This window comes from Chelonia mydas, chromosome 7 (assembly GCF_015237465.2).
Source record: "Chelonia mydas isolate rCheMyd1 chromosome 7, rCheMyd1.pri.v2, whole genome shotgun sequence".
NCBI classification, from domain to species: domain Eukaryota; kingdom Metazoa; phylum Chordata; order Testudines; family Cheloniidae; genus Chelonia; species Chelonia mydas.
The window spans coordinates 385,243-404,422 of NC_057853.1; the positions used below are offsets into that span (position 1 = coordinate 385,243).

General features: G+C 47.5%; 2 protein-coding genes across 22 annotated transcripts in view; both read left to right on the top strand.

The window, feature by feature from the left end:
- The first annotated feature begins 1,094 nt into the window (after positions 1–1,094).
- LOC119566805 (probable peptidyl-tRNA hydrolase 2) lies at positions 1,095–5,342 on the top strand. 2 transcript variants are annotated; one of them, XM_037904671.2, is made up of 6 exons: positions 1,095–1,262; positions 1,346–1,417; positions 1,805–1,879; positions 2,224–2,321; positions 2,943–3,057; positions 4,866–5,342. In XM_037904671.2, the coding sequence occupies exons 1-6, from the start codon at positions 1,194–1,196 to the stop codon at positions 4,953–4,955; spliced, it is 519 nt and encodes a 172-aa protein (XP_037760599.1). In that variant the 5' UTR covers positions 1,095–1,193; the 3' UTR covers positions 4,956–5,342. The 2 variants fall into 2 exon arrangements, with proteins under 2 accessions (XP_037760599.1, XP_043408034.1); XM_043552099.1 differs by lacking the exon at positions 1,805–1,879 and having other exon boundaries at positions 1,114–1,262.
- Positions 5,343–9,910: 4,568 nt separating this feature from the next.
- The window catches only part of SETD5 (SET domain containing 5), a 163,263-nt gene continuing 153,993 nt past the window's right edge, over positions 9,911–19,180 (top strand). For 3 of the 20 annotated variants that reach the window (XM_043552100.1, XM_043552103.1, XM_043552112.1), the window contains exon 1: positions 9,918–10,404. The gene's annotated coding sequence lies outside the window, so the exon portion shown is untranslated. Of the gene's footprint in view, positions 10,405–19,180 lie in introns of all 20 variants that reach the window. The other 17 variants (XM_037904629.2, XM_043552107.1, XM_043552108.1 and 14 more) reach the window with 11 other exon arrangements.

The following is a 19,180-nucleotide window of genomic DNA, read 5'->3' on the forward strand; positions in this document are numbered from 1 at the left end:
CAATATCTTTCTGAATTCTATCTTCAATTATATCCTGTGACTGAATTCCACATGCTAATTATGTGATCGTTCCCCTCTATTGGACATTGGTGAGGCCTCATCTGGAGCACTGTGTCCAGTTTTGGGCCCCACACTACAAGAAGGATGTGGAAAAATTGGAAAATGTCCAGCAGAGGGCAACAAAAATGATTAGGGGACTGGAACACATGACTTATGAGGAGAGGCTGAGGGAACTGGGATTGTTTAGTCTGCGGAAGAGACAAATGAGGGGGGATTTGATAGCTGCTTTCAACTGCCTGAAAGGGGGTTCCAAAGAGGATGGACCTAGACTGTTCTCAGTGGTAGCGGATGACAGAACGAGGAGTAATGGTCTCAAGTTGCAGTGGGGGAGGTTTAGGTTGGATATTAGGAAAAAATTTTTCACTAGGAGGGTGGTGAAGCACTGGAATGCGTTACCTAGGGAGGTGGGGGAATCTCCTTCCTTAGAAGTTTTTAAGGTCAGGCTTGACAAAGCCCTGGCTGGGATGATTTAGTTGGGGATTGGCCCTGCTTTGAGCAGGGGGTTGGACTAGGTGACCTCCTGAGGTCCCTTCCAACCCTGAGATTTTGTGATTCTGTGACAGGTTTCAGAGGAGCAGCCGTGTTAGTCTGTATTCGCAAAAAGAAAAGGAGAACTTGGGGCACCTTAGAGGCAAATAAATTGGTTAGTCTCTGAGGTGCCCCAAGTTCTCCTTTTCTTTTTATGATTCGATGAATGCGCTTGTGGGTCAAATCCACGTGGGCGCGGTGCTTCCTCTCCCGGGCTCAGACTTGGGCGTCTGCGCCACAGGCCCGCAGGTGGCCGCGGCGCCCGGCTGGGGGCGGGGCAGTGCTGTCTGCCCCGGCGGGGTGGGGGCAGTGGGGGAACGGTGGGGCACGTGACCCTGGCTGGCGCGGCCTGGGCGGAGTGAGCGGCCCTGGCCCTGCAGAGCGGCTGGAGGCGGGGCGCAGAGACGAGGGGCGGGGCGCGGGGGACGTTGGGTCGCAGAGGGGAGGGGCAAAGGGCTGGTAGGACAGCGGAAGACGAGGGGGATTCCTTGCCGGGGTGTGGGCGTGGCCGGGAATCACATGGAAGCGAGGAACAAATCGGATTGGGCAGGCTACGGCGGGCGCAGCCAAGAGCGGAGCGGAGCGGCCGCAGGTCACGCGGCGGGATGGAGGCAGATGAGGCGCTGCTGGGGCCGTTGCGGGAGCTGGGGGTGCCTGAGGCGGCGGCGCGCCAGGTGAGGCGGGGCGGCCCCTGCCGGGTGAGCCGGGCCTGGCCTGGCATCGCCTCGCCTCACGCCGCTCTCTCTCCACCCTGTAGGCGCTGGCCCTGACCGGGAATGTGTCCGCGGAGGCGGCGGCGCAGCTCTACTTCGGCGGCCTGGAGAGGCAGGTAGGAGCCCGGGGCCCCTCTCCTGGTGGCGCCCCCCCCCCCCCCCGCTCGCGCGCGGAGCCCGGGGCCCCTCTCCTGGTGGCGCCCCCCCCCCCCCCCCCCGCTCGCGCGCGGAGCCCGGGGCCCCTCTCCTGGGGGCGCCCCCCCCCCCCCCCCCCCGCTCGCGCGCGGAGCCCGGGGCCCCTCTCCTGGTGGCGCCCCCCCCCCCCCCCCGCGCGCGGAGCCCGGGGCCCCTCTCCTGGCGGCGCCCCCCCCCCCCCCCCCCGCTCGCGGAGCCCGGGGCCCCTCTCCTGGTGGCGCCCCCCCCCCCCCCCCCGCTCGCGCGCGGAGCCCGGGGCCCCTCTCCTGGCGGCGCCCCCCCCCGCTCCACCCAGGTTTCTTTTCCAGGAGCAGGCGGATGGTGGCGGCTGCTACAAGATGGTGTTTGTGGTGAACATGGAGCTCGCCATGGGCGTGGGGAAGGTAAAGTTCAGTGGTGGCCCGGAGAAAGCTTCGAGCAGCCCAAATTCTGGCCGGTCAAGCTGCGGGGAGGGGGGTGGTCGCCCGCCCTGCCCAGACTGCAGAGCCACCTGTGAAAAGAGCTAGGTGCCAGCCAGTGTGGGCTCTGGGCTCGGGCATGGGCTCTGGAGGGGGGGCTGGGGATGAGAGGTTTGGGGGCCTTTTCCCCTTCAAATCTGGGAAGGTGATGGACTGCCTCCTGCTGAAGGCCTTACTTGAATGCATAGGACTTGTGCCCCTATTATCACACCAGTGGGAGGAGTGGCTTCAGTGGCTCACCTATTCAGATGTAATGTTTCACCTTACAGATAGCAGCCCAGGTCGGACATGCAGCTGTTGGCCTGTACCAGTTAATACAGGAAAAATCCACTGGGAGGGAGATGATCTGCCAGTGGGATGAATGTGGGTAAGATGGTAATGTATGCCTGACAGACAAGTGTCCAGGCATCCCTTTGAATATATGTTGTAAAATTCAGAGACAAAGTGGAGCACTCTGACTCATGTTGGTCAGGCTTCCTTGTTGGGAGGGAGGGTGAAGAATTGAAATAACAACAGGCAATATCAGAGACTAAGCTTGAGGGGCAGTAGCAGCAGAGCTTTCACACTGCATTCTCCTTGGCTGTCCCTCTTAACCTCCCCTGTCACTAATTTAGCATTCTCACTAAATGGTTCTTCAAGCAGTTGTCTGAAATGGTTAAACAGATAAAGGTGAGTCGACATCAGAATGTTCTCATTCTACTTGGTAGTTAAAAGGGCCAAAGGGGGGAGGAGCCTTTCTGATCTGGGTTTTTTGTGTCTCTTGTAGATAATTTATCTGAAATTTAACTTAATAAATTCAGAATAACTATTCTCATATCTGAAGCAAATGGGTTTGCAGTTGCTAGATGAATGGGAGATGGATCTCTAACTGTTTTGTTAGGCTAATGACTTCCTTAGCTTGTACACTGCTCCCCTAGTCAAGCAGCCTGTGATAAGAGGTCGCGGGACAGTATGTGCTCTTTCTGATCACTTGCTTTTTCCTTGTTAGTGCAAAGAAGGTTGTAGTTCAAGGATCAAACACTGCCCACCTGATGGATCTGCAAGCATTGGCTTTGAGCCTGGAGCTGCCAACGTACCTGGTGCAGGATGCAGGGAGGACACAGGTAACCAAGTTAGGAATTGAGTGCATGTGTGTAACTAATACAATACATTTGGCACTTTAAAAGGGCCAATGTCCCAAAGCTTGAAAACAATTGTGAGCAAAACTGGAAGGAAAAATTTAAAACAATATGAATAATAATTGGAAGTCACTCTAAGAAAACTTTACTAGATGTCTTAAAAACCCCATCATTCAACAATTATCAAATGATTCTTCAGTTAAATTGTTCTAGTTAAGGGATTTGAAAGAAGTGATAAAATTTAAAAAAAAATTGGAAGGGGAAAGTAGACACTGATAGCAATGACAATAAATTAGCAGTTTAGCAGTTTCTGGAGTAATACTGCTCCAGAACAGTGCAATGTGGTAACCTGTAATCACTGAGGGGGAGAGTGTATGTGCCTGTGAGTGAGCATGCCAAACACAAGGTCATACATCTAGGATCCAGGAATGTAGGTCCTAGGGATGTAAAAGGTTAACCAGTAAGCATTAGGCTTACCATTAACCAACCTTAACCGTTAGCCCTGGCTATGTTGGACCGGTTGGCCGGACCCACTTGTAGGCTGGGGGACTGCATCCTGGAAAGCACTGACCCTGATAGTGACTTAGGGATCAGGGTGGAAATCAGCTGAATGTGAGGTGCAGTGCAATGTTGTGGTTGAGAGCTAATGTGACCCTTGGATGATGTAGAATTAGGGAGGTGGTATTAACTTTATATATAGCATTAAGGAGACTACTGAAATACTATGTCCAGTTCTGGTGCCAATACTCTAAAAACATGTTGGAAAGGGTTCTAAGAAGATCCACAAGAACGATTTGAGTTTTTACTGTGTGTACTTTCCAGACTAAAAAAGCTAGATCTATTTAGTTTATCCAGGAAGTTGAGGTGACTTGATCAATCTGTAACAGGGGTGGGCAAACTTTTTGGCCCGAGGGCCACATCTGGGAATAGAAATTGTATGGTAGGCCATGAATGCTCACAAAATTGGGGTTGGGGTGCAGGCTCCGGGGTGGGGCCAGAAATGAGGAGTTCAAGGTGTGGAAGGGGGCTCTGGGCTGGGGCATGGGCTCTGGAGGGGGGGCTGGGGATGAGAGGTTTGGGGTGCAGCAGGGTGCTCCAGGCTGGGATCAAGGGATTTGGAGGGCAGGAAGGGGCTCAGGAATGCAAGCTCTGAGTGGCGCTTACTTCAAGAGGCTCCCGGAAGCAGCGGCATGTCCCTTCTCTGGCTCCTACGCGGAAGCGCGGCTGGGAGGCTCTGCGTGCTGCCATATCTGCAGGCCCTGCCCCTGCAGCTCCCATTGGCTGGGGTTCCTGGCAAATGGGAGCTGCAGGGGTGGCACTTGGGGCAGAGTGGAGCCCCCTGGCTGCCCCTATGTGTAGGAGCCGGAGAGGGGCCATGCCGCTGCTTCGGCATGGAGCGGCCCCCAACCCTGCTCCCCAGCTGGAGCGGGGCAAGCCCCAGACTTCGCTCCCCAGAGGGAGCTCAAGGGCTGGATTAAAACGGCTGGCAGGCCGGATCCAGCCTGCAGGCCATAATTTGCCCACCCCAATCTATAAGTACGTATACAGGGAGAAGATTTGATGGTGGAGGACTCTTGTCAGACCAAGGCATGAGAAGATCCTATGGCTGGAAACTGAAGCTAGACAATTCAGACTACAAAAGGTGCAAATTCTTAACAGTGAAGATAATTAGTCATTGGAACAACTTATGGATATGGTGGACTCTTTCACTTGAAGTCGTTAAATCAAAATTGAATGTTTACCATCATCTGAATTGCTGTTGACACAATTGCATGTTCATCTCTCCACTGCAGGTTCCAGCTGGATCCTACACTGTCCTTGCCATTATCGGAGAAGAAGGAATAATGAATCAGGTGACTGGGAAGCTGAGGCTGTTGAACTGAGAGCAGCACCAAAGCCTATTTTGGGCTGTACCTGACTACGCGCGTGGAATTTGCAAGTGACCTCTCTGCAATGTGGAGAAAGAGGCACCTGTTAACAGCATCTTGGGCCCTTCAGAGAGTCATGGGAACCAGACGGCTTCTCTCCTTTCTGCCTGCTGGAGCTCAGGGGAGGTGTGCTGTTCGAGTGAGGAGGCAGCACTCTTCCTTCTGTCTGAGGGAGTCTGTCTTGCTAGCCCAGGACGGTGAGAGGCAGGGTTGCTCCTCTGCTGCAAGTGGATCAGAGAGACTGCTGCACAGTTCTACCTCTAGCTTCCCTAGAATTGTCTTGGAAAACCAAGGCTTGTATTTTCTGAAACGTGCTTATGAACAAGATGAAATTCTGACATACCTTGCCTTTCGTTGAAGTCTGTGTGATGAGCTTATGACTCTGTTCATTCCCACTGTCAATACAGCCTGAAATTCTAGAGTCTGATTGGAATCCAGGGAATGTACACTGCCATGCTGAGGATGGGAGGGCTTTTTATTTTTGTGGAGGGAGGTGTATGTCCTTTCATCTCCTGCATAAAAATGGGTTTCAAATATTGGATGATTAAATGACTAAGAACATAGGTTTATGGGGGTCAGCTGGATAAGAAGGGATAATAAACCTTCTTGTTTCAGAGCTGGGAAGACATTTCCCTTATGGGCAGGTTATTCCATAATTGCCTTCTACAGGAATTTCTTGCACTTATGTATCTGGGACTGGCCACTGTCAAAGACAGGATATAGGACTAAGTAGACCTGGGTGACAGTAATGGCTTTTAGTTATGTGTAGGCTTGGCTGATTGTATCTGTCTAGGTACTGGCCGATGGCAGCAGCATCCAGGTTTGCATGGTTCTGTAGTGTTCATTTTTTGCCCATAACACCTCCATGCCAAGTACCCCATACAGAACAGTTCTGGAATTGGAAGAGGTGAAACTGTGGCTGTCCCGTGAACTGGATCTTATTACCTGTGGTCTGAACTGCCAAGACAGGTTTTTAAAAATTACGTATACTGAGGGGGGAAAGAAGCAGAGGCATTGCTTTGTCATAAGGCTTGTGATGAGAACCTGCTTAGACCTCCTGTATGCCCTATGGAGAGACTTTTGGCTTACACGATATGGTCTCCACACTAAACTTGGATGCTTGTTAATAAGCAAGGTGTTGATGTGCCTGAATAGTTTCTTGGGGGGGGGAACCCTCATGCTTGTCTGTAGTGTCAGTGTTAGAAGATAAGAACAGCCAGGCTGGGTCAGACCAAAGGTCCATCCAGCCCAGTATCCTGTCTTTCGTCAGTGGGCAATGCCAGGTGCCCCAGAAGGAATTAAGAGAACAGGTAATCATAAAGTGATCCATACCCTGTAACCATTCCCAGCTTCTGGCAGTGTAGGTGCTTAAAGTTCACTAACAGCACTTATTATCTGTTTGTACTTCACCTGCATAGCAAATTTAAGACTTTTTGTCAAATTATAGGAATGTGCCTATGTTGCAGATTGCAGTAGAACACACAAGATGTTATGGAAATAAGATCCTTTGCTGGAGTAGAGGTGACCATTTTTTATGGCAGTCACAAACTTCCTGAAGTCAGGGATGACTTTTAATGGAAACAGTGTTGTTAAGCACACAATTATCCAGTACATAAGTAATGTTGGATATTTATAGCTAACTGTAGTTGCCAAACAACTGGTAGATGTTTTCTGCATCATATGTTAATTTAAGGAGGGAAAATAGGTTTGTGAATGAGAACTGATGGGTGCCATCTGAATAAGATACTCCACCTATAAGAGTTGGAGGTGCCCTATAGAGTGATAGAATAGCATTAAAATTGAAGCACGAGACCTGGACTCAAGACATCTGGATTCAGTTCCTGGTTCTGCCACTTTCTCCCTGTTTGTTTGCTCACTATCTATAGAAATTGAGGCTGTATAAGTACCTAGATTTACAAAGTGATGCTGCAGAATAACCATGCAACTTAAATTGCACTAGTAGCCAGAGGCTCCCAGTAGCTCCTCATTACGCCCGGTGCGGTACAACCTGACATGGACCCTGTCCCAAAAAGAAGTATTTCCTGATGGTTGTACTGTTCTGATTTGGTTTTGTTAAACTTTTATTTGCCTTCAGGAAGAGAGTAGAATATCCCACTTTCCTTCTTCCACTTCCCTTTTCATGGGGGAAGGGGGAGTGGTTTCTATAGTTGCCTGGCTTATTCAGCATTCCCTTTGTGTATGACTTGGGGGCAGTACCGGAAATGCTCTTGTTGTAGATTCTCCATTTGCTGTGGCTAAGACTCTGGGAAAAGGAGAGAACCCATGAGTTCAGTGGGGTCCTGAAGGAGCTGCATGTTGAATGATTTGAATGACTGTCTGTTTTTAACATATCTGATAAGAAAAGGTGCTACTGAGTGCACTTGAATTCTTGCCTGCTGATAGCAGCAGATTTGTTTAGGCTGTTCCTGGGTAAAATATGAGCACAGCTGTCGGGTATGATGTGGTTACAACATCTGCTTTGGAAGAATCATTGGATGAGATGCTGAAAGCTCTGCATAGTCACCTGTGTGCTCTTACAATCTCAGGGATAGGTAAAACCAGGAAGACACGTGGCCCATGGTAGTTCAAGATATTCAGTGCCAAACTCTATATTTTTTCAAAGTTTGAGACTGTTCCACATGACATCACATGATGCAGCTAGAGAATTTAATGCTTTGGAAACATTCCAACTTCCAGAGTTTCCCTAGATTTTTTTTTTTTTTTTTTTTTTTTGGCAGGTCACTGTACCAGAGATTGGGGTGAAATTGTCTGCAGAGTCTCATCTGCCTCTTGCTGCTCTAGGTGGCACTCCTGTTGTGTCCTGTCTTCTCTGTTGCTGTATCCACCAAGAGTAGCAATCTTCAAAGCAGCAGTAGTGATGAGGTGGAAAACCCTTTGCCACAGCAGCTTTGCTAAAGAGGCAGTAGGTAGGTGAAGATATTGAGACTGTGTGCATTGTGGGGGAGATGGTATTTGAAAGGGTCATGGGGAGAGCAGGCCAGGGCAGTATCCTCTTAGAGTGAAGGTAGCTAGACTGGAAAATGGGGCAGGGTGCCTGCTGTAGTGGAGATGAGGATTTCACTGGAGAGTGCTGAGAATCCTCAGGGTCCAGGCAAAGCTTGAGTGAACTCTGAATTAAAGAACATAATAGACCTGTTGCAGTATAGAGAGGAGTAAGATGCCACTTCCTGCTGTCCAGTCACATGCTGTGGCCTAAGTGCTTAAAATGACTTCACAATATGTATCTTGTCATACAGTGTGTGTAGAGACTGCATTTCCTCCACAAGATGGCCCTCGATTGTGTTTCAGATAAGACTCTGGGAAGCTGCATCAGTTTGTTCTCTACATCCTGCAAGAGGATGGGAGGAGTTAGGCTGCTGGATTATATGCCTGATTCTAAGTGAATCAGGCTTGGGGTTTTCAACTTTTTTCTAGCCCTGTGCTGAGATCTCTCAGACTAGTGCAATGACTAAAGTGACAGGAAGCATGTTGGCTGCACCACTATTAAATGTCCTCCACTTGGCACAGGAACAAAGCCATGAGGAAAAACATTACTGAACATTGTGGGTAAAGTATCAGGAGGTAGCTGTGTTGTCTGTATCCACAAAAACAACAAGGAGTCCGGTGGCACCTTAAAGACTAACTGATTTATTTGGGAATAAGCTTTTGTGGGTAAAAAACCCATTTCAGATGCATCTGAAGAAATGGGTTTTTTACCCACGAAACCTTATGCCCAGATCTGTTACTGTTCAGTAAAAATAACATGAAAAGGCAGCTTGTCCTCTTCAGATGTTTTGCAGTAGCCCCATCCCCTTGCGCTAGACCTTGAGGAAGATGAAGCCACTCTTTCTGTTGGGAAGTCAGTGAGGAACATGCTTCAATGGGACTCATCCTTCAGCTGCAGCTAGGAATGCTTCTGGGGAGACTGGCTCCAGTGTGCAGGGAGGTGACCCTGGCACACTTTACGTTGTCATTAGGTCCCCTCAGAGCATCCAGGAATTAGTGTTCGCTTTCCTACAGCGAGCGAAGACGGAGTTTAGAGGGCAGGGCCTGGTCCACAGCTGCCCTTCCCTCAGTTAGCTGACCTCCTCCTGCAGAGGCCTGTGAGCAGAACCTGCCGGTCTGGGAAAGTGGTTCGCCGGGGACAGGTCACTTCCTTGCCTTAGCGTGGCCAACGCAGGGGCCTGTCTCTCTGTTTTACAGCAGGCGGGTGATAGGTGTGTGGCCAGAGGCGGCCAGTCAGCCAGCTCTCCGCTCGGGGAGGCGCTGCGCGGGCTCTCCGCAGGGCTCCCCGCGCCCCGCTGGGGAGGCCGCACCTTTCAGCAAGCCTTACAGAGGGGCGGACGCTGTCCCCCGTTCTCGTAAAGCTTTACAAGGCCCAAAGCCGCGCGCTCCAGGGGGCCGCGCCGCGCCGCGCGCAGGGCAGGCCGCCCCAGCCCGGCCTGCGGCTGGAAGCGGCCCCCGGGGGGCGCTGGGCCGAGGGGAAACCCGACAGGCCGCGTCTCTGCGCGAGCCGGGGACCAGCGCCGCAGGCCGGCGCGTGACCCGCTCCACGTGCGGGGGCGCTCCTCCGGCGCGCGGCCCCCCTCGCCGGCTGGGCGGGGAGGGAGGCTGCGTGCGCGTGCTCTGCGAGCGCTAGGAGTCCGGTTCGCAAACCGCCCCACCCCTTCTGTCTGCCACGTGTCCTGAGGCGGGAGTTACACCCCGGGAGAGGGGCGCACCCACGTGGTGCAAGCGGCGCCGAGCCAATCATAGGCCGGCTCCTCCCCTTTTACGTAGCGCAAGGCGGGTACTTGTCCCTAACTGACGGGAAGCTCGGCCAACCAGAGCATAATTTCAAGACGGCCTGATACACACCGTAGCCAATAGGAACCGCCCTCGAAGCTGCGGCGGGGCTCCTGTATTAGCAGTAAGGCAGCCGCTCGCGCCTTTTCTGTGTCGTCGCTACCCCCGTCGCAGTGGCAGCTTGGGACACCAATAGGAAGCCGCCTCTGTGGCGAGAGCCACTGGGCGGGCCAACTGTAGCCAATGAGATGTGGGAATGGGCGTGACCTGCTCAACCAGGGGCCAATCGAAAGTGTGAGGAGGTGAGGCTCGAAGAGGGGCTGCTGCCAATATATGGTTGAAATGGGTGGAGCTAGGCGGCGGTGCAGCCAATGGGGAGTGGCAGTGGGCGTGTCCGGATGGCCCCTGGCGCCAGCGCTGGGGAGCCCCGTGCTCTCAGTGCCGTTTCCGCCAGGCCCGTGGAAGAGGTGCAGCCACTGGTGCTGAGGGGGAGGGGCCGAGGCGGCTGCTGCTGCCGCCGCCGCCGCAGAGGGTCTCGGTCCCGTCTGCTGCCCAGGAAACGCCGTGGCGCCGAGCCGGGCCTAGTGGTGCGCGGGGGCCCGGGCATCGGGCCGGCCAGGTAGGGGGCGGGCTCTGGGGGGAAGGGAACCCCGGGGCGCCCGCAGGGTGACGGGCCCGCGGCCTGCGTCCCCGGCAGCACCTCACGGGTGCCGGCCGGCTGCAGCCGCCCCTGACCTGCCTCTCTTCTCGCTGTGGCCGCCGCCGCTCGCTCGCTGCCCTGTCTCCGTCCCCGCGGGACTGCGCGAGAGAAACTCCGCGCTGGGGGGATGGCGGGGGGGCCCCCGCAGCCCAGCCGCGCGCGGGGAGGAGAAAACGAGCCCGGGGGGCCCCTGGCCGAGCCCGGGGGGGACCGAGCCCGGGGGGGGCGGGCCGAGCTCGGGGGGCCCCTGGCCGAGCCCGGGAGGGGCGGGCCGAGCCCGGGGGGAGCCTTGGGTAAGCCCTCAGGCGGCGGCGGGGGGGCAAGTGGGAGGGAATCTCGGCTGGGTGTGCGGAGGTGTTTGTACAGATGGGAGCCCCAGCCAGGGTATGGGGGACTACCCAGCTCGGGGGCTGTGGGGACGGGGACTCCTCGCTCACTGCCAGGGGGAATCATGGCGTTTCTCCTCTGTGTGTGCATCTGCCTGTCTTGGGAGGACAGAGTTGTCGCTATCGTGGTCGAGGGTGATTTAGATTCTGATTAATTCAGTTTGTTTTGGTTCCCAGGCAAGTCTGTGTGTGGGTGGTGGTCGGTACAGTGGAGGGCTTTGTCAGTTGCCTTTGAGCTGCTTGTAGAGAGAAGGAGAGGGGAAAGTCACTATTGTGGGAAAGCCCCCTTTTGTGCTAATCACGTCCAGTCCAAAATTATTGCTTCACAGGAATGAGAGGATCACCCTCTGTCTTGAAGCAGCCTGCTCTGGGCTGCTGTTTCCTTTCCTGTCCCTGCTGTCAGCTCTGAGCTGCTGGTCCCTTCGGGGTATGGGGGAGGAGGTGTTTGACCTGCATTTTCTGCTTTCTCATGGTGCCTGTACAGTGTGCTCACTAATAATCCTCTCCTCTTTTCTTGCCTTGTGCTGGAGGCTGCAGCACGGATTTTCCTGCATTGGGTTGTCTGTCGTGTGTTTCCTGCTGGGTGGCTTCCCAGCCTCCCTACCTGGCTGTTTAGGCTCAGGACCTAACTAAAACACAGTTCATGTTTTTAACAGCATACAGCTGTGACAAGGTCACCTGTGTCTCCAGCAGCTCGTCCTTGGATGCCAATGGCCTACTGTTCAAACAGAGCTCCTTTGTTGTATGTCATATGTCTTGTAAAATGTTGGGCTTGGCTGTCTAAGCTGGAAAGTGGCTCTGGGAAGAACTTCACATTCCTGTTCCCTGACAGAAGGAAGGAACCGAGATGCGGTTCCTTGTGCTACTAAGCAGGGAAAATTGATGTAATAAAGGGGATTCTCAACAGGCAGCAGATAGTCTGTTGTGCAGAGGGGTACTGGGATTTTATTGTACAGTGATTAAAATATACCATTGGGATTCTTCCAGCTCTCTGCAGAGGCCAGTGCTGCTTTAAGGAGATAATAGCTCTTTGCAGGCCTTGCAGTGGCCTCCTGCAGTCTCTCTCTGTCCCATTATGTAATTGGAGTGTTTAAGGTTCACTCAGGCAGAGGTTGTGGGCAGGAGAGTGAATTAATATCTTGTGGGGGATGGGACTATTGTTGCAAAACCCATGATTTTGGTAGCATTATTATTTTTTAATTTCCAAATTGACACTCTGGAAGTGTTGCTGTTAAAAGCAAAAATCTAAGGCTAGACAAAGAGTTCAGTATGTCCTTAATAGGGAGTAGGAGTTTCCCGTTTCACCTATGAAGGAGGTACTAGGAATTTTTCTGTAACTGGCCCAGGAAGTCATTTTGTTTCCAGCCTTCTGGCTTGAAGCACAAAGGTGAAGGAAGGAAGGAGGGTGTTGCTTTGCTTTGGATCCTGTGGGTAAGTGTTCAAGGCAGTGACAGCAGCTGCAGTTGGCTCTGGAGCTCTGGTTGCTACGTGAGAAGCTTCAGTAGTGCTGGCTGCTGTCTCCAGGGAAGGACAGCAGAACAGCCTCCATTAGTACTGTGCTTAGGAGATGGCTGGTTCCTGTTCAGAGAAGGGGCTCTGCTTTTGCATTTCCATAGCTCTGAAGCAGAAGTGTGTAAATCTTGCTCCAGCTGGATAAAACTACACGCTGGATTTCATTGTTTGGTTCACAGAATTGCACTAGTATGTGGGCTGGAAACCCTGAGCTGGCTTTTTATTAGTAGTTTTGAACAGACTGGAAACAAGTTTCCACTGTTGCTGTAGCCGTGTTGGTCCCAGGATATGAGAGACACAAGGTGGGTGAAGTAATATCTTTTATTTCACCAACAGAAGTTGGTCCAATAAGAGACAAGTTTTTGTGCTCCACAGAACTGAAGAGTTCGGTGGAGCTTGAAAGTTGTCTAGTAAAAGGTATTACCTCACCCATCTTGTCTCTCTCTATGCAAAATTAGGACAGTGAGAATTTATACGGTTTTCCTATAGCAAGAGAGACAGTTGTAGCCTTGGATCTGGGACTGCAATCTACATCTGACTCCAGTCTCCTTTCCAGTTAGTCATACAGCCAGATGCTTTCCTTATTGTTCGTATGTCTCCTTCCTCCCCTTCCATCGGCTGGGCCCCATTTGCCTTATTGACTGGAATTTCTGCTGTGTGCAGTGGGTGTGTGCTGCAGACACCAGCCTGCTACTGCTGAGAGGGGATTTTCCATTCACAGCAGAGAACAGTCAAAATAGTGGCTGAGCTCAACTTTGGAACTAGCAACAAAACATAGTCTAAAGAACTTTCCCCTTTTGCTGTACCCGCAGAGCAAAATGTATAGCATATAGCCTCTTCTGCAGTTGGATGCCTACAAAAAGATGTAGGAAATACTTTCCCTTGGCTGCTGAGCCATTTTCCCTGCTGTAGATAGTGAAATATATGTCAAATGCCACCTCTGCAGACATGTCACTCTGCCTGCAACATTTAATGTAGCAACAATTTGCAGGATCTGTGGCAAAGGGCCATTTTTGCCACGACTGTGTATTGTGTGAAGAGCAGCTGGCAGGCAACACTGCAGTGGACTGTCTAATTGGTTTTAGTAGAGATTTCCTTTTTAGGAGAAATAATTGACTTAAACTATTTAAATCTAACCACTCTACTTTTTGAGATACATCTTGTGTTGGACTTTGTCTGTACCATGTTGAATTATTGAGATAAAACATACCCCCAATTAAAAATATATATTTAAAAATTAATATATCTGAAAACTTGAAATTTGTATACATAATTCATGTAACAAAGTGATAAAGCTATATGTAAAACAGGTGTACCCCAGTGTTTGAAAACAGTCATGATCTTAGCACAAACCAGATGGGTGTTTGCAAAGAAAATCTAACTACTAGGCTTTCTTCATAAAATATCATGTTAGTTTATAGTTTTCTGATTAACTGTACATTTTATCTAAACTAATGTTTGTAATAAATTTGCTTGACTGTCAGAAATAATTTTCTCATTCCAAAACAATATAATTGATGCATAACATCTTATATTTGAGATGGAGATCCCACAGTATTTTAGAAAGTAAACTTAGAGTAATCTCTTCATGCACAACTGAAATGTAGCCACCTTGTGGGTGGAACGTGGCAGTTATTTAATAGTACACTACAACAGGACAGCAGTAATTACCCCATTTAGAATTTGGACAGGGCACCAGGTCTTACTTCCTCGCTTGTGTAAAAAGCATGAAGGGATCTTCAGTAGTTGCAAGTTAGACTTTATTTTGGGCAGTGCCCCCAACACAATAAATGGGGCATTAATTCACTGCTGACTCAGTGAGAAGGCAATACTGACAACACTTTCTAGACCACCCTGGGATTTGTTGGAGTTGTCCTGACCTGAATGCAACGCTGATTAGCTAATGATATCTGAGATTACAATCCAAGGTGGCATGACCATTTTTTACATATACTTTAATTCCCTTTTACAGTAGCTGTCAGTTGCAGCCAACTCTCATTTTGAGAGGCACTGTTTTCATTCAAGCTAAGTTAGAAAAATTTAGTATTGCAATATTAAAGAGATACTGTTGGAGCAGATTTCACCCCAAGTTTATGCTCTTTAAGAACAAACCTTTAGAAAATTTAAGATCAGTAGAAATGTTACATGAAATATACAAGTATTTCCAGTGGAAACAGTTTTTTTAAAATACTGCACTTTCTGTAGCTGAAATACTGGGGTTTAGTGCATGATAACTTGAAAATGAAATTGACAGACTGACTTATCTGTCTTTAGTGTCCCAGCTGAGAGAGATGCAGCAAGTCAGCTTTTGAAAAATATTTAATTTTTTAATGCGATAACAGACAAAAATGTGGATTTTAAATATCTTGAACAGTGTTCCTTTAAGGCACTGTGGTAATACAAACATAGCAAATGTACAAAGTTCAAGAAATTCAAAAGTCAAGGTTCACGTAAAGTTACTCTGCTCCTGTGCATGCACATTGGACTTATTCTTTGAGCTGTTAAATGCATAAGTTAATGTATGTAAGAGATGCTAATGAAATATTAAGGTTATAAGTTTTTAGTACACATCAAGATATAGGTATGTGAAGGTTTTTACAGTAACATTAGCATAATCAGTATTGTGAGCAAGTAATGAATATATATTTAAATAAATACACATGTGATATGGGCAAATGAAGATTAATATGAACACCTTAACAGTTCTGTGTCTTCACTTATTCGCTCTTAAATAAACCTATTACATTAACAACTTTGTATTTAATTTTTTTGGTCTTTTACACACGGTTATTAGGCTGATATACACTCTAAAGTCCCATGCTTCATGTAAAGGAATAGGCCGTGGCAGCAGTTAGTTTGTAGCACCTTTGCTGCTCGTGTTATTTCATTTGTAGACAGTAAAAGTCTGGGGTAATATGACAATGACACTGATGTTTACATCATAAAGTATCTTGACAATAGGAAAAGGGGACTAACCTTTAATCATAAGCAAAAATTAGACATCTAGAAATTGTGGAATCTACAATTTTTCATGTCTTCAATTTTCTCCTTTCCTTGCTGAAGTTGCTGTTTGGCAGGAATTTGCTCTTCCAGTGGCACTTTTCCAGTATTCCTGCAGCAAGTCTTCCTAGCAGCAGCTCCTGTCCCTACTGAGCAGGGAGAATATGCAGTTTGCCTGGTCTCCTCACTGAGCTACAAAGGGGTGGGGCTTATTAAGCTGCTGAAATCTTAGCTAATTCCCACTGAGCATACTGAAGAAACAATTTTTCAGCTGCTCCCAGTTTCTAACTTTTTCTGTAATTAGCAAAGATGCATTCTTCCTCTTGGAGGATGAACTATGTGACAAGTCTGGAGATTTTTTGTTCAGCCAATTTTCAGTTACTGGAGTCCTGTGATAATTTTCCTTTACTTTAGAAAGTGCCTAAAGAGATTTTTTAAAAACTTCGTCTAAGGGCTGAGATCAAGATTGAAAAGTTATAGGCCCCAAAGAAGAAATTTGCAGAAAGTGAAAACAAGTTACATTGGAAATTTGTACATAACTTTATCACTAACATTTGCAACTGTGAACCTTATAGAATGGTATGTGCCATGTGTTCTAGTGAACATTGTTCTGGAAATCATAAATGTACAAAAATCCTGAAATTCTAAGCTTAAGTACTTAGATTTAGTGGCTCATAACTTGGAGCGCATAGGATGATCCGGTGGTTAGGGCACTGGGAGACCTGGATTCATTTCCCTGCTTGCTAATAAAAGGAGGACTTGTGGCACCTTAGAGACTAACAAATTTATTAGAGCATATGCTTTCATGAGCTACAGCTCACTTCATCGGATGCATCTGATGAAGTGAGCTGTAGCTCACGAAAGCTTATGCTCTAATAAATTTGTTAGTCCCTAAGGTGCCACAAGTACTCCTTTTCTTTTTATGGATACAGACTAACACAGCTGCTGCTCTGAAACCTGCTCTCTAATGATCTTCCTGTTGATCTTGAACAAGTCACTTAGCCTCTGTGCTGTTGTTTCCCATCTATAAAATGAAGATGATGCTTCCCTATCTCACAGGGTGTTGTGAGAATAAGTATATTAAGGACTGTGAAGTGCTTTGAGATCTATGGATGAAAACCAATGTAATACATAGGCATTATTATTACTTGGAAGGGCTATGTTTGAACAAAGCTGGTATTTCAATCTCTCACTCTCACAAAAAAGCAGTTTAAAAAGGAAAACTTTGTTTACCCACTTAACTCCAAAGTAGCTGAACTGATCTTTTTCTCACTTAAAAACAAAATCTTTTGGGTTGAGACAATCTGAGAAATTTTATCCCTTAAAGAATTTTAAGAAAACTATGAATCAAAAAGGAGTTTAGAATGGAACCCCATATCATCCTTAGTGTGTTTATAGTCAGAAGAGAGACTGAAAATGTCACCACTTTACCCGTTGTTAACAGATGTTGTATTTGTCATTGTTGCTAACTTACTGATTCAAACAAGCCTATTCCCGTTGGCCCTGCAGAGCTCATTACACTCAAGGAGAGTGATCTAGGTTCTCTACCTGTTGAGTCAGTGGCAGAGGAAACAGTTTGGAGTGCTGGTGCTAAAATAATCCTTTTTTATCTTTTGAAGTGAACCAATTTGGTAGGCAAGTCGCTGATAAAGAATGAATTTGAAATCACATATGTAACCATGCTTCTTAACTGAAGCGTATCTATTGATACCACAGGACAAGATCAAGTTTAAGGAGGAACTTGGAGTTTTTTCTTGAGAATACTAAATGATGTAGTGGGGGTTTTTTGTGCACAGACTTCCAGTGTTGCAAAAATAATTTGACATTTGAGCTCCCTATTTATGGAGGATTGTATTGTATGAAAATGTCTTATTCTTTTGTTGAATGAGCAAAACATATTCTATTAAATTTTGAATGCCTCTGGAATTAAACTTGCAGTTCGTATATTTCAGAGTAACAGCCGTGTTAGTCTGTATTCGCAAAAAGAAAAGGAGTACTTGTGGCACCTTAGAGACTAACCAATTTATTTGAGCATGAGCTCACGAAAGCTCATGCTCAAATAAATTGGTTAGTCTCTAAGGTGCCACAAGTACTCCAGTTCATATATTAAACAGTAAGCTCATCTCAACCTTAAATATGGTGGTGTTACCTCCCCATTGTGGTATTGTTTTAAATACTTTTAGTCATTTAAATTCATGAAACGGTATGGGAATTCTCCAATGACCAAAGTATGCCTTTAAATCATTATGGCTATTAACCAAAGATACTGCTTAGTGAATAAGTTTCTACTGTGTTCTCAAGGTTTTGACTTCAGATCCTGTAAAGTTGCACTTCATAATAAATGTTTCCAATAGTGTGATTTTAGGTTAATTTTTAGTACGGCAATAAGCGTGATCCACTATGTTCTGCTATACTAGAAAAAGAAAGTTTACCATAGCTATTATCTTTAGGAAAAGGTTACATGGTTAAATGGGCAAGTTAAGTAGGATGTGGTTGGGATTCACTTGGCTTCCCATGTGCAATTCAAAGCATCTTTGTAGATTTATGAATTCTTAGGGTGCAGGGGATGTGCTTGGGGTGTTTCACTGGGACTCAGGTGGTGTGGTTATTTGACTCTGCCACAGTCTCCCTTGTAACTTCGGGCTAACACTTAGTCTGCATTTGAGTTCCTCATGGAAAATGGAGGTAATGCTTCCTTTCTTCCTCCTTGCTTGTCCTATGTTTAGTTTGTAAGTTCTTCAGGGCAGGGACCTTTACTATGTGTATTTACAGTGCCTCCCACAATGGAGGCTCAATGTCAGTTGCGGCCTCAAGGTGGTAGTGTAATAAAAAGTTTTGTTTAACTTAGGTTTTTCCATTTTAAAACTCTTTTAAATATTTTTAGAAAATGTAAATATAAAATTTAACTGATTTGCACACCCCATAACTTGCACATATAAGGCAGTCTCTCCCCGTTTCTCACAAGTTTTAATAGCAGGGAACTGCAGTGATGTCTCATTACTTCCGTAAAATATATTACAAAAGATTCTTTAGTACGCTATACAGTATTATAAACAAAACTAAATACTTGTCAAATAAATGAACAAAGTACATTTTGTAATGGATTATCCCTTTTTAACTCAGAAATTAGCTAATTCTTTATTTCACGGTGACTTTTGCAGTCATAATATCTGTTTTGCTTGTAAAATATCAAAGCACTATAGAAAATTGTGCATTACTAAGGTTTTACTGTCATATAGTCACATTTATGCATAGAAATGAATTAGTAAAAAGTCAGGGTTATAGATATCTTCTGGATACCTGTGCTGGAAAGGACTTTTCTGTAAAATAAGAGTATGGCTGAACCCAAGGGGCTGCGTTGGAAATTTGTTAGGGGCCCACCTCTAACTTTTGTATATGATAGTGTATTGAAGCTTCTTGTGTTTAATATGGAGAGGTGGTCTATCCAGACTACAGATCCTGGTATGCAATGCTCCAGTCAGGCATCTTATTCTTATTGCATGCTGGGACTTGTAGTCTCTAAAGATGAATACAGCCATTTGGCCATATTGTGTTACTCAGGCATTACCCTGGGCTGGAATTAGGTTATTTACAGCTTTAAACATGGCCTGCAAGATCAGCAAGTGCACTTGCTTTATAACAGGTAGTGTAGACCATAGGTGTCACCTATTATGAAAGGCAAAGGCCCCTAATCAATTTTGGTGGTGAACTATTAACTGCTGCAGTCCTACGGAAAACTTTCAAGGGTAGCTGCAAATAAGCCATGTTACACTAACCTAGCCAGGTCATCATCATCT

What these genes read in the sequence shown, in the direction of transcription:
- LOC119566805 (XM_037904671.2), top strand. Translation starts at nt 1,194, where the DNA reads ATGGAGGCAGATGAGGCGCTGCTGGGGCCGTTGCGGGAGCTGGGGGTG. An exon ending in TCGGCGGCCTGGAGAGGCAG is followed by an intron (nt 1,418 to 1,804) that starts GTAGGAGCCCGG and finishes TTTCTTTTCCAG; the next exon opens with GAGCAGGCGGATGGTGGCGG. An exon ending in TGCCAGTGGGATGAATGTGG is followed by an intron (nt 2,322 to 2,942) that starts GTAAGATGGTAA and finishes TTTCCTTGTTAG; the next exon opens with TGCAAAGAAGGTTGTAGTTC.